This window comes from Myxocyprinus asiaticus, chromosome 6 (assembly GCF_019703515.2).
Source record: "Myxocyprinus asiaticus isolate MX2 ecotype Aquarium Trade chromosome 6, UBuf_Myxa_2, whole genome shotgun sequence".
NCBI lineage: Eukaryota > Metazoa > Chordata > Actinopteri > Cypriniformes > Catostomidae > Myxocyprinus > Myxocyprinus asiaticus.
This window is the reverse complement of record NC_059349.1, coordinates 19210352-19235385: the sequence shown is the minus strand read 5'-3', so window position 1 is coordinate 19235385 and position 25034 is coordinate 19210352. Positions and strand designations below refer to the sequence as shown.

The 25034-nt window shown below is 39.8% G+C and overlaps 2 protein-coding genes across 8 annotated transcripts in view; one reads left to right on the top strand and one right to left on the bottom strand.

Moving 5' to 3' along the window:
* Positions 1–2: 2 nt before the first annotated feature.
* Positions 3–10585, bottom strand: LOC127442446 (60S ribosomal protein L5-like). Its single transcript, XM_051700498.1, has 8 exons — positions 10471–10585; positions 9922–9991; positions 9037–9152; positions 8289–8423; positions 7983–8185; positions 2591–2768; positions 440–528; positions 3–171 (listed from the first exon to the last, which is right to left on the bottom strand). Exons 1-8 carry the CDS (start codon positions 10471–10473, stop codon positions 69–71), a joined length of 897 nt encoding a protein of 298 aa, XP_051556458.1. The 5' UTR covers positions 10474–10585; the 3' UTR covers positions 3–68.
* An 862-nt stretch (positions 10586–11447) lies between these two features.
* LOC127442435 (ecotropic viral integration site 5 protein homolog) overlaps positions 11448–25034 on the top strand; it is a 39361-nt gene continuing 25774 nt past the window's right edge. For 3 of the 7 annotated variants that reach the window (XM_051700474.1, XM_051700477.1, XM_051700472.1), the window contains exons 1-8: positions 11450–11649; positions 11875–12019; positions 12791–12944; positions 14818–15042; positions 15123–15197; positions 16190–16315; positions 16563–16706; positions 16905–16994. In XM_051700474.1, coding sequence (XP_051556434.1) covers positions 11919–12019; positions 12791–12944; positions 14818–15042; positions 15123–15197; positions 16190–16315; positions 16563–16706; positions 16905–16994 — 915 coding nt within the window. In that variant the 5' untranslated portion in view covers positions 11450–11649; positions 11875–11918. Of the gene's footprint in view, positions 11650–11874; positions 12020–12790; positions 12945–14817; positions 15043–15122; positions 15198–16189; positions 16316–16562; positions 16707–16904; positions 16995–25034 lie in introns of all 7 variants that reach the window. The other 4 variants (XM_051700471.1, XM_051700478.1, XM_051700473.1 and 1 more) reach the window with 3 other exon arrangements.

Sequence of the window (25034 nt, the reverse complement as noted above, 5' to 3'; positions counted from 1 at the left end):
TATTCTTTCCAAATGATTTATTTGGAAAAGGTGCACACTTTCTTTGTAGCAGTTGACACTTTGTCTCATTAGTCGTCGTCGGCAGCAGCCTCCTGAGCCCGGAGGAAGCTGGCCTTCTTCTGAGCAACACGGTCCTTTCTCTGGGCCAGAGTGAGCTTGGCACGATTCCACCTACAACACAATATTCATTACTGGTGAGAGAAGAAACTAAATATTTATCTGGTCAGAACAGTGTAGACAGCTGATCCTAGAGCCAAACGTTTTTGGTAAATTATAAATATGTAATCCATATATTTCAATTAAATGCTAAAAGTAATTGACAAAACATTGCAACACTATCTTTCATATACAGTGTACAGTCAGGACAGTCAGTAGGCAAACAGTCATGTGAGCAGCACTGAAAAGAAACTTCAAGAAATTATAAAGCTCGAGGACACACCTCTTCTTCTTAACCTCTCTCTTGGGCTTCTTCTCGTGAACTGGGTTCTCACGAATGGAAGCATGAGCCTTTTTGTACATCTCCTCAACCTGCATGATCCAGATTATCACATTATAGCACAACAGGTGCAGTAACATACAAGGTTTACAAAACTGAAAAAACAGGATACTTTCAAAACCTAAACAGTAGAAGCTGATACCCCAAATTTTTTTTTGGACTTGTTAGCAAGAAATGTTAATTTTCACCACCAGCATTATGTGGCAAAGAAGGTGCATCTAATGATGATATTAAATACACACAATATATAATATAGATATATGAGGATTATATACACCGATCAGCCACAACATTAAAACCACCTGCCTAATATCGTGAAGGTCCCCCTTGTGCCACCAAAAACAGCTCTGTCCCATCGAGGTATGGACTCCACAAGACCTCTGAAGGTGTCCTGTGGTATCTGGCACCAAGATGTTAGCAGCAGATCCTTTAAGTCCTGTAAGTTGTGAGGTGGGGTCTCCATGGATCGGACTTGTTGGTCCAGCACATCCCATAGAGGCTCAATCAGACTGGGGAATTTGGAGGCCAAGTCAACACATTGAACTCTTTGTCATGTTCGTCAAAGCATTCCTAAACAATTTTTGCAGTGTGGCAGGGCGCATTATCCTGCTGAAAGAGGCCACTGCCATCAGGGAATACCGTTGCCATGAATGGCCTTCTTCCCATGGTGCATCCTGCTGCCATCTCTTCGCTAAGTAAACAACGCACACGCACCTGTCTGTCCACATGATCTAAAAGAAAATGTGATTCGTCAGACCAGGCCACCTTCTTCCATTGCTCCATGGTCCAGTTCTGACGCTCACGTGCCCAGTGTAGGCGCTTTGGCGGTGGACGGGGTCAGCATGGGTACTCTGACCAGTTCAAAGCTACGCAGCAAGCTGCGATGCACTGTGTGTTCTGACACCTTTCTATCATGTCCAGCATTAAGTTTTTCAGCAATTTGTGCTGCAGTAGCTCTTCTGTGAAATAGGACTAGCCTTCGCTCCCCACTCGCATCAGTGAGTCTTGGGAGCTCATGACCCTGTCGCCGGTTCACCGGTCGTCCTTCCTTAGACAACTTTTGGTAGGTACTAACCACTGCATACTGAGAACACCCCACAAGACCTGCTGTTTTGGAGATGCTCTGACCCAGTTGTCTAGCCATCACAATTTGGCCCTTGTCAAAGTCACTCAGATCCTTACGCTTGCCCATTTTTCCTGCTTCCAACACATGAAATTCAAGAACTGACTGTTCACTTGCTGCCTAATATATCCCACCCCTTGACAGGTGCCATTGTAATGAGATAATAAATGTTATTCACGTCACCTGTCAGTGGTTTTAATGTTGTGGCTGATCAGTGTATGTGGTACTGAGTAGTATTTGATGATCATCATTATCCAGTATTAAAGGAATAATCTGGGTTCAACAAAGTTAAGCAATTTTTTTTTTTTTTTTTAAATAATCAAGGTTACAATGAGATACTTACAATGGATCCAATTTTTGGAGGGTTTAAAGGCAAAAATGTGAAGCTTATAATTTGATAAAAACCCTTCCATTCATTTTTCTGTTAAAGCTTATGTAATATTTGAGGTGTAAAGCTGCTTAAATAATTGTTATAGGGTTTATGCCGTTACATCATTATGCCAAAGAATTTGTAAAATTAGATATAACTTTACTGGAAAAAGTTAGTAAGCAATTTTATCATGCTAAAATCCTTTTAACATTTATATTGTCTATGTCTTGTGACAATACTCTAGACCTAGAGTATTTTAACGTTTACACATTGGCCCCATTCACTTCCATTGTAAGTGCCTTATTGATTTTTGCTCTTGCAGTGACAAGTCGAAATACATTTTTGTGGTAATCAACATTATGCTACAAATGCTGTTAATTTAGCCTAACTTGTATTGAACCTGGAATAGTCCTTTAATCTGAACCACTATCTCCCCACATGGAATTTGTAATGTTCATGAGGTTCATCTAGAAGAAGGGAGTGAAACTGAACCAACAACAAGACATTTCTGTTCTGCAACAATTCATCAAGAGTGATTAACTAAAAAACTAAACGTGCAGCACAAAAAGTAATAATGTGATTTTGCATCATGCTCCCTTACAGAATCTGGTGTGACACTGTTCTTGATGAAGCGGGAGAACTGCTTCTTGTACAGCTCATCGTCCTCCTCCATCAGATAGCTCATGTACTCTGACACATTCTGGCCCATGATGTGCTTCCTGTGCATCTCAGCGTTAAACTCCTTGCTTTCAGAGTCATAGCCCGGGAACCGCTTAGTGCTGAGAAAGGAAGATACATGGTCAGCATTCCCATCAACGGGAGGAAAAGTGCAATAATGAGACATAAGGCCCTTTCCCACTGCAGGAACTAAAACCTGTTTTAGGTACTTTTACTAGAAACTTCTACTTTTCGTTGTTTTTGCGTGAGGAACTATAGTTCATCTTAGCCGTTTAGAGGGACATTTTTTATCTCCTACTCTGGGGTAGGTATTTTTTTGGGAGAAGAGGGACTGTGGTAGATGCTGCAACCTGTGATTGATCAAACATTTATAATGCATAAAGCAATGAGAGCAAAGAGTCGGCAGCCGCCATGAGTAAACAAACTGGGAGCTACTAGCCTCCTATTCAGAGGTTTGCACTAATTTTCTAATTCCCTCAATAGAAATAACCAACAAAGTATCACCTGTTTAACATATTATGTGGGTTTGAGGGGTGAGCAGAGCTGCTGCTTGACTTCAAATTAAATTTTTCCTGGGATAACGGACATAAATAGGGCTGGGTATTGATACAGATTTCCTGACTCGATTCAATTCCGATTCACAAGCTCTCGATTCGATATCGATACATATTGGTATTTTTCAGTTATAATGTCCCTTTGCTTACATATGAAACAAATTCTCTCCCAGCTTATGATGTTAATTATACAGCAGACCTTCTAACTAGGTACATTACAAAAATATAAATTTTACTAATTATATTTTATTTAGTTTTTCATCATTTTGGTCACATCTTGACTTTTAAAAAATGAACAAATCCATGTATTCAATCAATAAATATTATATTTCATATATTATTGTTTAAATCCATAATTTGTACTTTTTAGAAGTATTTACAGGTGCTGGTCATATAATTAGAATATCATCAAAAAGTTGATTTCACTAATTCCATTCAAAAAGTGAAACTTGTATATTATATTTATTCATTACACACAGACTGATATATTTCAAATGTTTATTTCTTTTAATTTTGATGATTACAACTGACAACTAAGGAAAATCCCAAATTCAGTATCTCAGAAAATTAGAATATTACTTAAGACCAATACAAAGAAAGGATTTTTAGAAATCTTGGCCAACTGAAAAGTATGAACATGAAAAGTATGAGCATGTACAGCACTCAATACTTAGTTAGGGCTCCTTTTGCCTGAATTACTGCAGCAATGCGGCGTGGCATGGAGTCGATCAGTCTGTGGCACTGCTCAGGTGTTATGAGAGCCCAGGTTGCTCTGATAGTGGCCTTCAGCTCTTCTGCATTGTTGGGTCTGGCATATCGCATCTTCCTCTTCACAATACCCCATAGATTTTCTATGGGGTTAAGGTCAGGCGAGTTTGCTGGCCAATTAAGAACAGGGATACCATGGTCCTTAAACCAGATACTGGTTGCTTTGGCACTGTGTGCAGGTGCCAAGTCCTGTTGGAAAATGAAATCTGCATCTCCATAAAGTTGGTCAGCAGCAGGAAGCATGAAGTGCTCTAAAACTTCCTGGTATACGGCTGCGTTGACCTTGGACCTCAGAAAACACAGTGGACCAACACCAGCAGATGACATGGCACCCCAAACCATCACTGACTGTGGAAACTTTACACTGGACCTCAAGCAACGTGGATTGTGTGCCTCTCCTCTCTTCCTCCAGACTCTGGGACCCTGATTTCCAAAGGAAATGCAAAATTTACTTTCATCAGAGAACATAACTTTGGACCACTCAGCAGCAGTCCAGTCCTTTTTGTCTTTAGCCCAGGCGAGACACTTCAGATGCTGTCTGTTGTTCAAGAGTGGCTTGACACAAGGAATGCGACAGCTGAAACCCATGTCTTGCATACGTCTGTGCGTAGTGGTTCTCCCCCACATTTTTGAATGGGTTTTGTTTCACAATCCTCTCCAGGGTGCGGTTATCCCTATTGCTTGTACACTTTTTTCTACCACATCTTTTCCTTCCCTTCGCCTCTCTATTAATGTGCTTGGACACAGAGCTCTGTGAACAGCCAGCCTCTTTTGCAATGACCTTTTGTGTCTTGCCCTCCTTGTGCAACGTGTCAATGGTCGTCTTTTGGACAACTGTCAAGTCAGCAGTCTTCCCCATGATTGTGTAGCGTACAGAACTAGACTGAGAGACCATTTAAAGGCCTTTGCAGGTGTTTTGAGTTAATTAGCTGATTAGAGTGTGCCACCAGGTGTCTTCAATATTGAACCTTTTCACAATATTCTAATTTTCTGAGATACTGAATTTGGGATTTTCCTTAGTTTTCAGTTATAATCATCAAAATTAAAAGAAATAAACATTTGAAATATATCAGTCTGTGTGTAATGAATGAATATAATATACAAGTTTCACTTTTTGAATGGAATTAGTGAAATAAATCAACTTTTTGATGATATTCTAATTATATGACCAGCACCTGTACATTGATTTGTTGAACACGTACTAAACACGGTACTGTCTCTTTAAGAAAACTGGCATTTCTGTAAAAGCATCTGTAAATGAGCACGTTAAACGAGAGACTCGAATGACTATCTTATATGTGCTATGCGTGATTAGAATTAAATGTTTGTTTTTTTGTTGTTTTTGATCAGCAACTGACAGTAGAGAACAAAGGGCATAAAAGAGACATTATTTAACGACAGATGGGTTGCGTGTATCTGGTCTTTGGACATGCATTACATGGAACAACTTTTACTCTCAACACACACTGAAAGGATCTCGCTGCTGAATACTCCACCACTATACTACACAATTACTAGTGTGTGAAATCTGAACATCTACCTGCCATTTGCCAAATTTTTCTGGGCTTCAGACTAACATTTGAGAGCGGTGGCACTGGTGCCACCAAGTTCTACAGCTCTTCCATTTAGTAGCACTGGGTTTGGGGCCTATAAATTGAAAAGTTTAAAGACAGAAACTAATAATAAAAATGATATTATTATTATATTACCAATAATATTGAATATTTTGCCCCACTGAAATGCTTATTCGACAGTAAGGCATTGATTTTGAGTCGGGTATGTACATTTACTGGTATTTACAACAAGAAGGTTATCTACAACATCGATAAAAAGTAAAACGTTAACACCTAATTTATATAGGGCTAAATTATTCTGACAGTGCGACTAAATTGGGACTCCTTTCATCAGGTTTTTGTTGATTCTTGGAAACTTAAAGGCAAACAAAACCAATTATATTTTTCTACAATAATAGAGCAATCATAGAGAAGAGAACAGATTTTTACACAGAAGGAAAACTAACTTTGTCCATATTTCATAAAGATCCAGGCTTTAAAGCCCTTGATTATATTTTGCATTAGCCCTTATGAAAATTCATCATAGTTTTTATTTTATTTTATTTTATAGTTATCAGTGGTTAACGAGACCATGGTAACCCAAGGTAAAACAAAGAACATCGTCACTACCATGGTTACATTTTTGTAAACAGTTCTCTTTTAAAAAATATTAATTCAAAATATTAACATTTATAAACTACCATAGTTGTAAAAAAAAAAAAATTAATGATTCCACACACCCTAATGTAGCCCATTATAAATGCTAATATTTATTATGAATTTATTTCTGTCTAAAATACTAGCTAATACAGTTAGTGTTACTATAGTAAGTATTTGGTAATTCTCTAAGGGTGCTGATGTGTGAAAAGTCTTGTTTGTATCTGTGTTCCTGTTCATCTTGTCAGTAGCCTACTGTTCAGAATGTCGGGCTGTTTAATGTGGTTTTAAACTACTTTACTCACCGAGGGTTTTGTAGAGGTTTGCACCTGAGAATTCTGTGCTGAATTAAAATGTTTTTCGCAACTCACACCAAGCTTCACTGGTTCTCACAGTCAGTGCTGTAATGATCAGTGGTGTGCGTCGAAAGCTCGAGAGCGGTTCGGCGAGTAAACGCAACTTTTCCACGCTCACGCTGTGCTTCTCACTGGTTCTTGAAGCGCTGTAATGATTGACGCTCCGTAAGTGAACGCACCTGTTCTGTGATCGCGATACTGTCCATTGAGCCGTGCTGATAATTGATCCAGGTAACGGATAGCGCTGTTTCGTTCCGCATTTGATGCGTTTGTCATTTGATATTGCTTAATAGAAAACGGCAGCGCATAAACGGAGAGAGAAAGAGGAAGAGTTGGCAAACATTGTAGTCGCACCGGTGCGACCTGTAACAAAATTAGTCGCACCGGCGGGGAAAACGGTCGCAAAATGTGACAGTTTAGTCACAGTCTGGAGCCCTGTGTATATATTCTTAGTCGCATAGCGCGAAATTTGGTTGCAAATGCAAGTAATTTCCTCTCATTGTAGTGGAGGGCTGCGCATAGAGTAAAAGATCGATCTTGGGATTTAAGAATCAATATCGAGGTTGTTCAAATGAAAATTGTGATGCATGTGGAAATCTATATTTTTACCCACCCCCTAGAAATAAATGATGTTTATTGAGAGTGGGTAAATGAAAACTATTATAAACTTAACCTTAATCTAATTTACATGAGGAAAGTGTTGCGTGCCTGTTAAAGCGTGGTAAACTTGCAATAAGATGTCTTTTGGTGAGTAGTTTAGTACAGTAATTTATGTTGAGTCATAAAAACTTTATTGTAAAAGATTGTGTTGATAAATAGGTTTATAGTGCATTTTCGAAGTGTTTTCCACTGAGTTCAGCGTGTGCTGCGTAGTTAAAATAGGCTCCTTTCTCCTCTCACTGCAGCTTCAGGGACGCAGCACCGCACGCACGGCTCGCCATTGTAAAGACTGCAACCTAAAGACACAGTTTGCGTAAAACAGCCCTTAATAAATTGTAGCTCTGATCCTGGCATCTTCTGTCGGTGTTGTTGATTTTGTTGTTGCTATTGAATCGACGTTCAAACATCAGAAAAAAAAAAAAAAGGTAAACTCTAGATGACGTTACTACAGAGGTTACTTTTGTGCGTGCGAATGCAAAAGGGGAAAAGACTCCTCAGGTGTTCCGTTCATCTAAATAGTATGGGCAGCATCAATTGTTTTATGACAGCAAAGTCAATCATTAGTCAATCGTGCAACATTTCTCATTATAAGTGTTCATTTGTGACACCAGGCCTTATTCTTGTGAAGAATGACCAAAATTTTTTGTAAAGAACTACTGTTAAGATTTAACTGGCTAAAACAACTTCGAGTAAGCACTCACTCTCCATTGCCAACAAAGCTTAATCCTAGCTATGAAATAATAAAGATAACGCCCTCATGCACTGACCTGTGAGGGATGGACAGTCCTCCATCCACTGCTCCTTTGAGTGCTCCAAACACCTTATTCCCTGTGGTGGTTCTGGCGAGTCCAGCATCCAGGTAGCAGGTAAAAGCTCCTGGCTGGCCATCGATGCTTTCCACATTAAACTCATCACCTGTCACCTCAACTTGGCCTTCATAGACCTTATCCAGACCAAACTTATTCAAAAGCTGTAACAGGAAAATAGAGAACAAGTCTGTTTATCATCACACGTTATCCGACAAGGTTAAAACACTTAAAAAATACTGCACATTAATGAATGAGGACATTTACCCTACGTGCCATCAGCAAACCGGTGCAGTAGGCGGCGGCATAGTTTGTCAGCCCAACAGCAATGCCATACTTTGGCAACTCGTGAGAGTAAGCAGCGCAGACGATCGCGTCGCCTTCAATTTTGGCGTATGCGATCTGACAGACGGACAAAATGGTATGTTAGATCAGTGATATAGTGAAATGAAACAATAATTTAATGGGAAAGTCATGCCGATACATGCAGTAACACAATGATAATGCTTATGTTTAAGAAACCTTTTCAAAGGGGGGCCTGGGTAGCTCAGTGGTAAAAGACGCTGGCTACCACCCCTGGAGTTCGCTAGTTCGAATTCCAGGGCGTGCTGAGTGACTTCAGCCAGGTCTCCTAAGCAACCAAATTGGCCCGGTTGCTAGGGAGGGTAGAGTCACATGGGGTAAACTCCTCGTGGTCACTATAATGTGGTTCGTTCTCGGCTGGGCGCGTGGGGAGTTGAGCACGGATGCCACAGTGGATGGCGTGAAGCCTCCACTCGCGCTATGTCTCCGTGGCAACACGCTCAACAAGCCACGTGATAAGATGCGCGGGTTGATGGTCTCAGACACGGAGGCAACTGAGATTCATCCTCCGCCACCCGGATTGAGGCGAATCACTACGCGACCACGAGGACTTAAAAAGCGCACTGGGAATTGGGCATTCCAAATTGGAAAAAAAAGAAAAGAAAAAAAAAAAAGGAAACCTTTTCAGAGATGACATGGTGGTTGTTCATACCTGGCAAACAATATCCCTGTTGGAGAATCGAACGATCATCCTGTACTTCGGTGTGTTGTACTTGTTCTTGTCTTGGATGACAAGGCGTTTGCGGGCAAAGTAGTCAGTTCTTCCCTCTAAAAACAGTCAATGTAAGATTTGTTTAGGCCAGTTTAGTCATCACTGAAAACAACCTTAAAGTCCCCGTGAAGTGCCTTGATGAGCACAGTTCGATTTGGTGATTTGACATGTTTCCTACTGAAACAGTAAGTGGGGGCGGGACATGTCCAACGACTAATTCCAGAGCCGCTTACCGGGGAAACTCGAGAAGCAATGTCATTACCGGCCAGGTTTTCTAAAGACTTGAAAACCGAACGATGATCTAACTGACAAGATTAATCCATAACCAGTGGAAGTGACCATCCAGTTAAGTGACAGTTACCCTCCACTGTGAGCGCTTCAGGTGGCTGAAAGGTGATAATGGTCAGTCAGAAATCTCTTTTTAAGGATTCATTATTGGAAATTCTGTTTGGAACGATCCTACCGCATGGATTGTGCTCGCTTCCAAGTGCCCTGCGAAGGCATGATCAGCGCCAGTTAGAAAAAGCCAGACATTCAGAACAGCTGTAGGGGGAGGGAGCAATCCCGTTCTAGAAAGCATTTGATTGGACAAGGTTTCTGAACCTCTATGTGATATCATGGATGTACCAGAGTCTTTTTAGCCTGAAGAGAGAGACTGCAGATTTTAAATGCATATATTTTTTTCTGGGGGGAACAAATTGTGTCTACGTTTATAAGTACACTAGCATATAGATGACCTTAAAGCTAATAGATATGGGCTAAAAGCAATAATGTAATTTTTATTTCACGGGGTCTTTAAATCAATATTAAAAGCTGTCTACATACCTCTCCTCCTCCTGAACTTGACCTGGTACCTCTTGAAGTACGCCTTGCTCTTGACCACCTTAACGAAGCCCTGCAACAAAGCTTTATTGTAAAATAACTTATTGACAAACACGACAGTCACTGGGAAATAGCCACGATGAGCATTTTTAGCCACCAAACACATATTTCAAGCATTCTTATATTAAAACCCTCTGTCATCTATTCTCAATTACTCAAATCGAACTTGATTTCAAACTGTCATACAATCATTTTTAAAAATGATAGTGAGTGAAACACCAAAAATTGAATGCCCGACACCAATGTCTAACCAGCGCAAACAGTGAAATGTTCTTGAAGGACATTATTTGATTGTTTCAGTGTCATTAAAATGATCATTGGGCATTTGAGGGAAATAAGTGTTCCATTTGGTCACGTTCACGCATAGCGACAGAAACACTACATCTAACACCATCCTGTCGCTTCAAGTGTCCATCGTTTATTGAAATCGTGTTGAAATAGCTGACGAGGACGTGTAATGAGCACAACAGTGTATTTGGGTGATTTACTGACCATTTTGTTATCGTTTGTTCTCTTTTAGGTTGGGAGACTGAAGTCTTCAGACTCCGATACTGCTCCCGCTGCACTGAGAAAAGGAAATTCATGCTGCGCGGCGAGCGGAAAGTCAAAACGCTCAGAGACAAATGTGTGTGCGCTCCTAGTGTACTGGAGGTGATATTGCAGGACAACTTAGCGCATGCGTGAAATATCAACCTCAACAATTATATTTTGTGATGATATTTTTATTAAAAATGCATGTCATCTTTACCCGGATCATTAAACAACATGTATTTTATAGGGGTAAAGTCGCATATATGTTTTCTTGGGTTAAATCAATTTTGAAATATACATTAAAATGACTGAATTAGCCTTTCTTTTCATTTCAATCCAAACATGTAAACACACAAAAATGATCCTCACTCTTTAATATAAAAAGATGAATCATGCTCTATTTAGCAATCAAAATATTTCCCAACTGAATAAACCCAAGCAATGCTAGTGGCAGAATTTTGCTATACCGTTAGCATTAATAGCATTGCATCTAAACACCAGTGCTAACACAACTGCACAAGACAGTACTGCCAAGTGGTGTGGGTAAAAGGTAAAAGTAAGTGTAAGAGTTGCAAACAAATCAAAACAAGTTTAAAGTGTCACTCTGTCAACTTCTTTAAAACAGGGTGGGGCAAAATACAATGTAGATGCTGCTCAACCCAGCTACTGTGTCGACACATGGTCCAGTATTGCCCTAAAACTTTCCTTTCTCTTTTGAGTAAATTATTTATGCACAGGGAAGCTTCTCTTTCAAACTTTGTCTAATCACTTTGCCCTTCACAACACTGGTTAAGTTTAACCTTGCAGTTGCTTCTCTTTGCTGTGAAACCAGTTTTGGTTTGTCCCCTAGATAAAAGTTATCTCGTGGCCCATATTTGTCAGCTAAAATTTGTGAGAAGTTGAAAGAGGAAGTTGCTCAGTCAGGTCACTTTAAAAACAAACCCCTTAGTCACTGGTAGAGCAGTTGTTTTTGAGGAACTTTGACCAGCCTGTGAGTCTCTGCTGTAAAGCAGCATGTGACTCTTTTCCTCTGCTGTATGGAAGATCCAGGTGTGATAGCAAGTGTCACTGGAACATGTTTGACCAAAGTGAAGATTTGTGAAATTCTGCCTTCTCTGAAGTGAGGAATCTTGCATGCTGGTAAGTGAAGACATTTTTCACAATTCAGAAGCCAAACGATCTTGTCATCAATGTCATGAAAAATCATATACAATCTAGATTGTATGTGTATAAAGACACAATGCATTGATAATAATTCTGATAATTGTAGCCAGTTGGGGAAAAATTCTAATGCATACATATTTAGATGCTCACATATATGTTTCTATAAACCATTGTATGTGTTTGTGTCTTTATCTCCTGGAGTGTCACTCAGTTCATGAGGCTCTGTTGCACTCTGCTCAATACAAATGGACTTTTCTTCGACTGTACCACCTCTGTCTCCTTCACTGGGATCTCCACTCAGTCCAGATGAGATGAAGTTACTTGCTAAACTAGAAGAACAGAACAGGTCACTTCACCCCACCCACCCCCAATGTTTCCAAGAACCAACAACTGAACCTAAAGAGTTACACATTATATCAGTCAGTGAAACATCTCTGTTTGCACATAGTGACAGAACTGTTTTTTTTTTTTTCCCAGCATTTAATTTCAGAAAATACATTTTCTATGTACCGTGCTTTTATTGGTTGATTCATTCATTCACAAGTTAAACTTAAAGATGTAGTTCACCCAAAATTGAAAGTCTCTCATCATTTACTCACATGCCATCCCAGATGTGTTTGACTTTCTTTCTTCTGCTGAACACAAACAAATATTTGTTTTAAAAATAGGTCCATACAATGCAAGTGAATGGTGGCCAGAACTTTTAAGGTCCAAAAAGCACATAAATGCAAATAAAAGTAATCCATACAACTTCAGTGGTTTAATCCATGTCTTTTGAAGTGATATTATCAGTGTGGGTGAGAAACTATTCAATATTTAATCCTTTTCTGCTATAATTCTCCACTTTCACATTCTTCTTATTTTGTCTTTGGCAATTCACATTTCTTGTGCATATCGCCACCTACTGGGCATGGATGAGAATTTATAGTATATTTTTGGGTGAACTATCCCTTTAAGGCTTCAAACGCCCTTTCCATGATTTTTTAAAGGATTAAGTCATTAGTCAATAATCATTAATCACTCAGTACTTTTAGTTTTTAACTAATGAATAACTGTACCTCCATTAAAAGCCTTCTTACTTTAGCTGCACTTCTAAACAGACTGTTTTTCTCAACAGGCTGCTAGAGACAGACAGTAAGTCCCTCTACTCTGTAAATGGTGTTGTGAAAAGTCCCTCCTCACCCAAGATCTTCTCTTTTGAGGAGGACACATGGGGTAACGTTGTCAAAGAATGGGACGATTGGAGTAAGAGAAAAGTCGGACAGCTCAAGGTAACACCTGCCTGATCCATCAGTTTCAATTACTGATTTCAGTCATTTGTACAGATTGGATTTGCCTAGCTGAATTTCCCCTGTACTATCACAATAAATCAGCACAACAACCAATGGTATTGCAAAATCATGGCACAATTTTGTTATGACTATCGATGAGCAATGATCAATGAGTATGGTCATTATTCTGCTTCAAGTCAAGTCATTGTTTTTTTTTTTTTGTTGTTGTTTTTTTTGTTGTTGTTTTTTAATCAAATGCACAATAATAAAGCATGCAGCTTTAAATGCAGGCAATTAAATGTTTACTGAAGGCTCCTTAGAAGAAGGCAAAGAGAGTAAATCACAGATATAACCTTATTTAAAAGTAAAAAATGAAAAATAAAACACTAAGATATTAGCACTTAAAGATAAAAATGTAATATATATAAATATGCACCATTTACATTCATTTAATAAAAAACAGTAGTACGCAAGTATAAATACCATTGGACTACACAGCCATCATACCGCTCAGGAAGGAGACACATTCTGTCTCCTAGAGATGAACGTAGTTTGGTGCGAAAAGTGCAACTCAATCCCAGAACAACAGCAAAGGACCTTGTGAAGATGCTGGAGGAAACAGGTTTGTTTGTTTGTTTGTTTGTTTGTTTTTAACGCCATGCCAGCTTCTATGGCTATTTCCATGGCGAGAAATGTGTAAGGAATTCTATAAAAGGTTTTTAAAATCTATTTTTCCTAAAAACTCTAAAATTGCGTTTAGTTTGACTTTGTTAAAAATTTCTTCCAGAGTGCTGACTGAATAAAAAAGGTTTCTCACGGGGTTAAGACCAGTACAGTCTAATAAAACATGTTTCAGGGATAATGGATTCTGGCAGAAGGTACATGTTGGTGAATCTTCTCCCAATATTAAAAACTTGTGTGTCATCCTGGAGTGACCTATTCGACAGCGGGTGTAGACGATCTGATCCCAACAATTTGAAAACAGAGAGAAACTTCTTTTTCCAACAATAGGGCTGGTTTCATGGAGTCTGTTCATGGTGCATTGATCCCACTCAGTTTGCCATTTGTTTTTAATATATGAATTTATTATGGGTTTTAGGTCTGGAGGAAACAGGTAGACAAGTATCTATATCCACAGTAAAATGAGTCCTATATCGACATAACCTAAAAGGCTGCTTAGCAAGAAAGAAGCCACTGCTCCAAAACCACATTTGGCATTTTATAACATCTCAAGTATTCTATAAACAAATGTATCTCCATTGCGATTGAATCAGTCAATGTGAGCCCACTTTGAACATTTTTCAGACCAAATCTATTCCCCCTACTTATGGGGGCCTTTTGACCCTGCAACCAGGGGGCCTTTTACCCCAAATACTATCCTTTCACTTATTGGGCAGTTGTTGAAAACCTTTGATTTAATCACCTTGAACAAAACTGAAAATGACAAATAAGTATTCTGTCTCAAAATAAATGTGAAAATTCAGGGGATTTTCATTAGCTACATAAATTTGCAACAATTTAAATACATTATTAAATGTTATATATAATTACCTCCAAATAAACCTTTAGACATTGTACAAAAGTTTTGCTGTGCACAGTGACAAACAGGTGTTTAGGAATGTTCTGTAGTAGTTTTTATTTCCATTTAGTAATTTGAGAGAAAATAAAATCAAAAGTGTCTTTTTCCCACAGGGGTGTTGGGGCCCCATTATACCAGAAATATTAAAAACAATGGGAAAGCCTGTGGAATACAGTATGATATGTGCAAAGGAGAATGTGGTAGAACTTTGCAATATACAGTAATGTGATATGTGCAAACTGAAACAATATGATATGTGTTATTTGCTCATATCCCATAACATTCCTTCCTCAGGAGCTGATCAGGAGGGGGATCCCTGCTCACCTGCGGGCTGTGGTGTGGCAGCTGCTGTGTGATGCTCAGAATGTTTCTGCACGGCAGCAGTACTCAGAGCTGCTGACAATCTCTTCTCCCTCTAAAACGCTGATACACAGAGACCTGAAACGCATTCTGCCACAGTACCTGCTCTTTCAGAATCACAACAGCACCAGCCAGGAGGCACTCTTTAATGTGCTGAAGGTTAGTTTTCCCTTTATTATAGAGAAATTACTTATACACTTTTTAGGAGTAGGCCTAAAACCATGTTGGTTTTCTTACAGGCTTACTCAGTCTTAGACCGAGAGATTGGCTACTGCCAGGGAAGTGTGTTTATTGTGGGTCTGTTGATCACTCAGGTAATTATTTGATTGACAAGACTGTTTCCCATCCTTCATAGAGATTATAGTTACAAATACACAATAGTTAGTGTTGTTGCTAAGGCAAGTATTGCTATTGCTCATATTTAGGTTAAGGGATTTGGAAAAATACCTAAACATAGTTTTAAAGATGCACCCAGTAATATTTTTTAATATGTCGTCTTGGATTTCCACTGCATCTAGGGGCATGGATGCAGCATCTACATGTGAGTTTTAGTTACCAATGCCATAGTAAAAATTCACTACTCACAGTCAGCCATGATTCATTTAATCCATGAGTGAAAGTGTGCAATAACAGGGTGGTTACTGAAATTAAGCGAGTAGTATTTGACTGGTCATGTGATCCTAACATGGCAGCCCCCATGAGAAGACCCTCTCCATGTAGGATAATAAAGGTTTTAAAAGGTTACTGATATGACTGGAACCTTCATCTCATGTGAGTGCTCATGATTTTATACAGTACATATGCTTCAAAATTACTATTAATTTCTTTAGGAGTAAAACCTTTTAAATGAGAAAGAAATTACTGAACTTTGGCGTGTTACTCACCCAACACCATTTGTGGTTCAGACATGAGCGATGCCTCAAATCATACACCTTTTTGAGGAGATGTGTGCTATTACTTTTCTAAGCGACCAGACTTATGATTTCCACCTGCCGGGCAATTAAACAGGCAAAACATCCCATTAAAAGAGGGATCAGAACCAAATCAAGGGAACAGACTTGGGGTGGTCTTTTTTAACATGGGCCAGTAAGCATCCACCTAACAGCTACCCAGAACACCCTGTCAACTGCAAAGCACCGCCCTACCAACCACTTAGAACATCACAGCGTTGTGGATGTGACTTTTGCATGGGCAAGCACCACTCACATTTTCTTCAAATAATGTGAAAATCTAGTTTGGCTGTCTTGTTCTAGTCTAGAACTGATACACTAGTTCTCCTCCAAACTGAGATTATCATCTGTTTCAGATGTCTGAAGAAGAGGCCTTCTGTGTTTTTGTGAGGCTTATGAAGGACTTTAGAATGAGGGAGCTCTACAGATCCAGTATGGTGGAGCTTGGCTGCTGCATTCACCAGTTAGACTCTATGATTCAGGTACACAATTATAACTATTTCTACTCTATTTAAAGACACACAAATTATTTATAAAGATGTCTCTTCTAAAAATCTCAAGCTGAGTAAGCTAAATCAAGCCTGTAAGAAATTATTTGATAAAGTTTTTAAAACAAATGTAAACCTTAAAAAGTTTATGTCCATGGTATTTGTCAACTACCCAAGTACAGACTGTGGTCATCTGCTGTCTGAAGATGTTTTTTTGTTTTTGTTTTTTTTTGTCTGATAGGAGCAACTTCCTGAGCTTCACTCCCACTTCCAGACTCAGGGTTTCCACACCTCTATGTTCTCCTCATCCTGGTTTCTCAACATCCTCCTCTCATCCCTGCCATTGGCAGCTGCCCTGAGGATTTTTGACATATTCATGTGTGAGGTACATTTAATCCCTTCACATCCCATCATAACCCATCATATAACATCCTGTGTCTTCGTATCTATAGGAAATAGATGGTGATTAATGTCTGTACTTGTTTTTGCATGCAAAGAAATTAAATGTTATTGTGCAGCAGGTTGCAAGACTTATGGTCATATGTTGTTAAACATCCCAGTCATTGTATACGTGTGTTTCTAGGGCCTTGAGATTGTGTTCCGGGTTGGATTGGCCATACTTCACATGAAACAGACAGAACTCGTCAAGCTCGATGAAGAGGGCATGGTGCAGGTAACAGAGCACTTAAACCTAAACAAATTTGATTTGTTTTTTCCAAGTTGCTAGCTTTAAAGTTTAAATGTGAAATTATCTGGGGCCAAGCACCGAAGGTGCGTAGGCACCTATTATATCTGTTAGTGTTTTTCTTATTACTATTCTTTCGCTCTTGAAGTCTATGCCAGCCCATAAAACCGTACATAGGAAAGTTATGAAATTTGGCACATTGATAGAGGACACTCTCAAATGTGTCTGACCCAAATTTGGGGTCTCTAACTCAAACCCTTTAGTATGATGATACCAGTGGTGTAGTAGTGTCTAAAGAGGTGGGCATATTGTGGGCATACTGTGGGCATTTTTAAATGTTTACAGTATATAGGTTTAGCAGGGAAATACAATTACAGCGTAATTTATGGTTACTCCAGGGATGCTTGTGCATCAGCATTAGATGCTGGAAATGTCCCGCCTCTTACGGAAACAGAAAATATGATTGGTTAGCAAATATCAAATCGTGTCTTAAATGAACGTTTTGATTAGTGGATCAGCTAAGGTGTACTGTCTGTCTTGCCCATGCCATCAGTTGCGCTCCCACCTCCCACTGCTCAGTACACATTTAGAAAGAATCTCTGTACACTTGAAAATAAAAAAATAAAATTCACTCAATGGTGCTTCAGCATCATGTTAGTACATTGAAAAATTTTAGGGTCAAAAGCCTACTCGTTGTTCTGGCGGCCATACATATCATCACTTATTTCAGGTGGGCATATGCAAAATCCTAAGAAAGATAGGTGGACATACAGCGTATGCCTGTGTATGCCCTAAACTACACTACTGAATAATACCCAGTTTCCCATGGTCAGCCATACTTCCTGTCCGCCATTCTGAATGGAATTGAAAACCTATTTTGGCAAACTCCTCCTAGGCCGTACATCCAGTTTCAGAATCAGAATCAGAATGAGCTTTATTGCATACAAACGCAAATACAACGACAAGACAGATAATAATAATAAAAATAGAATAAAATAAAAAGTGTAAAAAATATAAGTATATATAGAAATGCATGATAAGACAAAAAAAAAAAAAAAAAAAATATATATATATATATATATATATATATATATATATATATATATATATATATATATATATATATATATATATATAATATATATACACACAATTGTGCTCAAAGGTTTGCAAACCCTGGCAGAAATTGTGAAATTATGGCATTGATTTTGAAAATATGACTGATTATGCAAAAAAAACTTCTTTTATTTAAGGATAGTGATCATATGAAGCCATTTATCATCACATAGTTTGGCTCCTTTTTAAATCATAATGATAACAAAAATCACCCAAATGGCCCTGATCAAAAGTTTACATACCCTTGAATGTTTGGCCTCGTTACAGACACACAAGGTGACACACAGGTTTAAATTGCAATTAAAGGTTAATTTCCCACACCTGTGGCTTTTTAAATTGCAATTAGTGCCTATGTATAAATAGTCAGTGAGTTTGTTAGCTCTCACGTGGATGCACTGAGCAGGCTAGATACTGAGCCATGGGGAGCAAAAAAGAACTGTCAAAAGACCTGCGTAACAAGGTAATGGAACTTTATAAAGATGGAAAAGGATATAAAAAGATATCCAAAGCCTTGAAAATGCCAGTCAGTACTGTTCAATCACTTATTAAGAAGTGGAAATTTTGGGGATCTCTTGATACCAAGCCAAAGTCAGGTAGACCAAGAAAGATTTCAGCCACAACTACCAGAAGAATTGTTCAGAATACAAAGGAAAACCCACAGGTAACCTCGGGAGAAATACAGGCTGCTCTGGAAAAAGACGGTGTGGTTGTTTCAAGGAGCACAATACGATGATACTTGAACAAAAATAAGCTGCATGGTCGAGTTGCCAGAAAGAAGCCTTTACTGCACCAATGCCACAAAAAAGCCCAGTTACAATATGCCCGACAACACCTTGACGTGTCTCACAGCTTCTGGCACACTGTAATTTGGAGTGACGAGACCAAAATAGAGCTTTATGGTCACAACCATAAGCACTACGTTTGGAGAGGTGTCAACAAGGCCTATAGTGAAAAGAATACCATCCCCACTGTGAAGCATGGTGGTGGCTCACTGATGTTTTGGGGGTGTGTGAGCTCTAAAGGCATGGGAATCTTGTGAAAATTGATGGCAAGGTGAATGCAGCATGTTATCAGAAAATACTGGCAGACAATTTGCATTCTGCACGAAAGCTGCGCATGGGACGCTCTTGTGCTTAGGGTCACTGTCGTGCTGGAAAGTCCAAGGCCTCCAGTGGTTACAGTAGAAAAAGGTGAAGGTTCTGGAGTGGCCATCACAGTCTCCTGACCTTAATATCATCAAGCCACTCTGTGGAGATCTCAAACGTGTGGTTCATGCAAGACGACCAAAGACTTTGCATGACCTGGAGGCATTTTGCCAAGATGAATGGGCAGCTATACCACCTGCAAGAATTTGGGGCCTCATAGACAACTATTACAAAAGACTGCACGCTGTCATTGATGCTAAAGGGGGCAATACACAGTATTAAGGACTAAGGGTATGCAGACTTTTGAACAGGGGTCATTTCATTTTTTCATTGTCGCCATGTTTTGTTTTATGATTGTGCCATTCTGTTATAACCTACAGTTGAAAATGAATCCCATAAGAAATAAAAGAAATGTGTTTTGCCTGTCTCACTCATGTTTTCTTTAAAAATGGTACATATTACCAATTCTCCAAGGGTATGCAAACTTTTGAGCACAACTGTGTGTGTGTGTGTATATATATATATATATTATACACACACACACACACACATATGTACAGATACAAATACAAATCTGTTATATACAGATGTAAGGGAATGTAGGTGGGGTACGATGGATAAATATAAATAGACTAAGCTGTGTATTGCACATAATTATTGCTCAATGGGGCAGTTTTAACTGTTCATGAGATGGATAACCTGAGGGAAAAAACTGTTCCTGTGCCTGACGGTTCTGGTTCTCAGTGCTCTGTAGCGCCGTCCAGAAGGCAACAGTTCAAAAAGGTAGTGGGCAGGGTAAGTGGGGTCCAGAGTGATTTTTTCCAGCCCTTTTCCTCACTCTGGAAGTGTACAATTCTTGAAGGGAGGGCAGGAGGCAACTAATAATCCTGTCCTTTGTAGTCTTCTGATGTCCGATTTCGTAGCTGAACCAAACCAGACAGTTATAGAAGTGCAGAGGACAGACTCTGTGACTGCTGAGTAGAACTGTATCAGCAGCGCCTGTGGCAGGTTGAACTTCCTCAGCTGGCGAAGGAAGTACAATTTCTGCTGGGCCTTTATCACAGTCAATGTGGGTCTCCAACTTCAGGTCCTGTGAAATGGTTGATCCTAGGAACTTTAATGACTTCACTGCTGCCACAGTGCTGTTCAGAATGGTGAGTGGTGTCAGTGCTGGGGTGTTCCTCCTAAAGTCCACTATCATCACTGTTTTGAGCGTGTTCAGCTCCAGGTTGTTTTGATTGCACCAGTGAGCCAGCCGTTCAACCTCCCTTCTGAATGCAGACTCATCATCATCTTGGATGAGGCTGATGACAATAGTGTCATCTGCAAACTTCAGGAGCTTGAAAGAGGGGTCCTTGGCGGTGCAGTCGTTGGTATACTGGGAGAAGAGTAGTGGGGAGAGCACACATCCCTGGGGGGCACCAGTGCTGACTGTACATGTGTTGGAAGTGAATTTCTCCTGTCTCACTTGCTGCTGCCTATCCGTCAGAAAGCTGGTGATCCACTGACAGATAGACATGGGAACAGAGAGTTGGTGTAATTTAGTCTGGAGAATAGCTGGGAGGATGGTATTGAAAGCTGAACTGAAATTTACAAAAAGGATCCTTGCATATGTCCCTGGTCTGTCTAGATGTTGCAGGATATGATGCAATCCCATGTTGACTGCATCCTCCACAGACCTGTTTGCTCTAAGCAAATTGAAGGGGATCTAGAAAGGGTCCACTGATGTCCTTCAGGTGGGCCAACACAGTCTCTCAAATTACTTCATGACCACAGATGTCAGAGCGATGGGTCTGTAGTCATTAAGTCCTGTGATTTATGGTTTCTTTGGGACAAGAATAATGGTGGAGTTTTTGAAGCAGCAGGGAACTTCACACTGCTCCAGTGATCTGTTGAAGATCTGTGTGAAGATGGGGGCCAGCTGGTCAGCACAGGATTTTAGACAAGTGGCTGAAACACCGTCTGGGCCCTGTGCTTTCCTTGTCTTTTGTTTCCGGAAGACACGGCACACCTCCTCTTCACAGATCTTAAATGCAGATTGAGTAGAAGGAGGAGGGTGGTTGCAGGAGGTGTTGATGTTTGTGTGAAGTGAAGATCAGTGTGGGTGTGGGGTGTGAGACTGTGACTTTCTGATTTCCTTATTCAGTGTGTTCCTGGCCTGATTGTACAAGATTTTAACCCCATGTCTGTAAGCATCCTCTTTGGCATGACGAAGCTGCCTGAGATTTGCTGTAAACCATGGTTTGTCATTGTTGTATCTTAAGTCCTAGTTGGAATGCACATATCCTCACAGAAACCAATATATGATGTCACAGTATCTGTGAGGCGGGCCGTGCATTTAAAGTCTAGGCCTTCAGTGTGATTCATGCCATTAAGAAAACACAGTTTCACAATGAATAAGACATCCTGTGCCTTTGGGCATCATACATTATGTCACAGCTAATTAATAATACCAATTGACATTTTAAAAACATGTCCACACATGAAAGCCAGAACTTGAAATGACACTTAATGCTCAAGCAAGCCTAATTTTAACTGCAGCATGACTGTTTTGTGAAATGAACGTCTCCTGAACAGACATTCAAAAATCATAATTTTTCATATGAATCTACCAAGGAGGTCTATAATACCTGGAAAAATCTATCTAATAATATTTGTGATTTAAATGTTGCTTGCAATTAATTTCGTTTCATTTGTGCTTCAGATATGATTATCAAAAGACATTATAATGTTTTATACATCTGTTTCTGCAGGCGTTTGTTAAACAAGCTTTAATATCGAGACACCCTGGACGCCATGCAAAGAGCAGACGTGTGAGCGACGAGCTCTGCGCACTTTGCTGAATTTTCGATTATTTTCATATTATAATCTTGTGAAATTTGTTACACCCAGTTACACATTTGCCCTTTGTTGCAAAACATGGCAAAGAAGCAAAATCCTCGGGCTCAGGAGACATTAAAAGACACTTACGTGTTCAGGATGAAAGCCCCGACAGGCCTACAGACCGGGGACTCGATTTGGATGGCGCGGCGAGAGAGGAGATCCAGCGTCAGTTGTCCAACATGTCGGTGATGTTGACGAAGATTCTTGCTGACTTGGAGGATCTCGCTGTAATACGTCGATCGATCACGGCGATGGAAATAAAATTCTCCGAGTTAGGTACAAGAGTGACTGATGTTGAAAAACGAATCGATTTTCTGGAATCTTCGGAGAGGGAATTAACCGCTAATTCACCCGCGACCAAAGTTGATCTGGAACATCTCCTTGAAAAGCTTGAAGATCTTGAAAATAGAAGCCGCAGGAATAACGTTCGAATTGTTGGAATTCCTGAGCTTGAGGAGGGCAGAGATATGGTGAAATTCCTAGACGAGTTTTTCCCGAGTCTGCTCGACATAACAGGCCACAAGCTGGAAATCGAGCGAGCTCACAGAGTGTCGGCTCACAGATCTGCTGAGGGAGACAGACCCCGATCGATTCTGGCCAGATTTCTGAGATCATCCGATAAAGATCTTGTGTTGCGGCAGGCGAGGAGCAAAGGGAAGCTTTCTTGGAAGAACCATAATATTTTCTTGTTCCCGGACTTTGCGAGTTCGACAAGAGAGAAACGCGATCGGTTCAAGAAATGTAAGAAACTCTTACATCAGAAAAACATCTCGTTTGCTCTGATGTTTCCTGCCAAACTGAGAATAGAAACGAAGGTCGGTCGCAAAGTATTCACATGTCCAAATCTGGCAATGTCTTTTATAGAATCCGCCGAGCGGCTGGAGCTTGTTTTGTGAATAACACTTTTCCTTAAAGAAACTTTTGCAATGATAAAGTTTACTTTTGCATTGAAGTTCCCGGACAGATTGAGAGTGGACACTACGGATGACCGCAAAATATCTACATGCTGCTCACACAAAGGATGTTTTTTATGAAGCCCGACGGATTATGTAAGTCATGGTATATACTTTTATGCAGCCTCCGAGTGAATTGACTCGACCATCCGGGGAACCGGGATGCCGGTGTTGTTTCTTTTTGTATTGGTTCCGCCTAGTGGCTGGAGCTTGTTCTGTTGAATAACACTCCTTGGAACAGCTGTGGGTTAATCTGTTGGTTCTTCATGCTTATTCCTCCTGCTGGCTGTAGTTTGTTTTGTTGAGTTTTTTTTTTTATGGGACATTGGAATGACTACGTCGTCCGCTGAACTCATAACAGCTGGCTCACTGAACATTCGTTTGTCTGTCCGAGGAATATGAACAGTTTTATATCAGCTGGAATTTGTCTTGTGGAAGATCACACCTTTAAAACAGTTCTGTGAATGAATCTACACGTTCTTAGTGTTCATTCTTCCTATTGACTGGGTTTATTTTACAAAGTATTTTCTGTTATGTAATTTTGCCTCACAAATTTGTGAGGCAAAATTGAGCAATTTGTTGGCAAAGTTGTCGTGGGGACTCGTGGGCGTTCATGGACCTTTTGAGTTTAGAGGGATTGACACCGGTTGGCGCTGTCGTGCGCGGGGTTAATGCGCACGTTTTTCTTTTTTCTGTTTGTTTTGTTCGGGGGTTGATTGTTTCACTATTGGGGAATGTGGTCTATATAATTTTGTTTTTGACACACAATTTATTTTTTCTTCTATATCAAAATGTCAGATGTTAATATGAGTGTACTATCTCTCTCCACATGGAATGAGAATGGGTTGGGGCACCCCATAAAAGAAGGAAGGTTATTACTTTTCATAAACGTAAGAAATATGATATAGTGTTTCTTCAAGAAACACATCTCTCCCCGCAGGAAGCTGAAAAATTTGGGAAGATATGGGGTGGACATGTTTTCTTTAGTGTTGGCTCAAGTAAGAGCAAGGGAGTCATTATATTGGTAAATAAACATCTACAATTCAAATGTCTCAAACAGAGCAAAGATAAATTAGGAAGAGTAATTATTGTTTTAGCTGAAATTCAAGGGCAAAGGTTGATTTTGGCTAATATTTACGTACCTAACGCTGATGATCGGGGCTTTTTTATAGATCTTGAAGGGATGTTGCAATCCGCTGGCACCCCTCATGATATAATATTGGGAGGAGACTTTAATCTTTTGATGGACTCAGTGTTTGATCATAGTGAAGCGAAAGTGTGTAAACCCCCTAGAGCAACACTGATGCTTCACAGGATGTGTAAAAATCTTGGTCTTACAGACATTTGGAGAATTTTGAACCCATCTGGTAGGGACTATACATTTTTTTCATCAGTCCACAAGATTTATTCTAGAATAGATTTTTTTAAAATATCCAAATCCCTTATTTCATCTGTTGTTGATTGCTCAATTGGAAATATCTTAGTCTCAGATCACGCCCTGGTGAGTTTAGAGGTGATGCCACATATAGAGAAAAATAAATCTTATAGTTGGCGGCTTAATGTGTCCCTTTTGCAAAATCCTGATTTCCAACAAATGTTAAAGACTGAAATCAGTGTTTATATGGAGACCAACTGGTCCTCGGTATCCTCTGTGGGCGTGGCTTGGGAGGCACTTAAGGCGGTTCTTAGGGGTCGGATCATACAGTATGCCTCATTCATCAGAAAATCCAAAGCACAAGAACTCGTGGAGTTGGAAGGAAATATTAAAAGTGCAGAGGCAGAGCTGAAGCGCCGTATGTCATCTGATGGCCTCAGAGAATTGACTCATTTGAAATACAGATATAATACTATTCTGTCACAGAAAGTGGAGTTTTGGTTATTCAGGGCAAGACAGTCATACTTTGAGTCAGGTGATAAAGCAGGAAAACTTT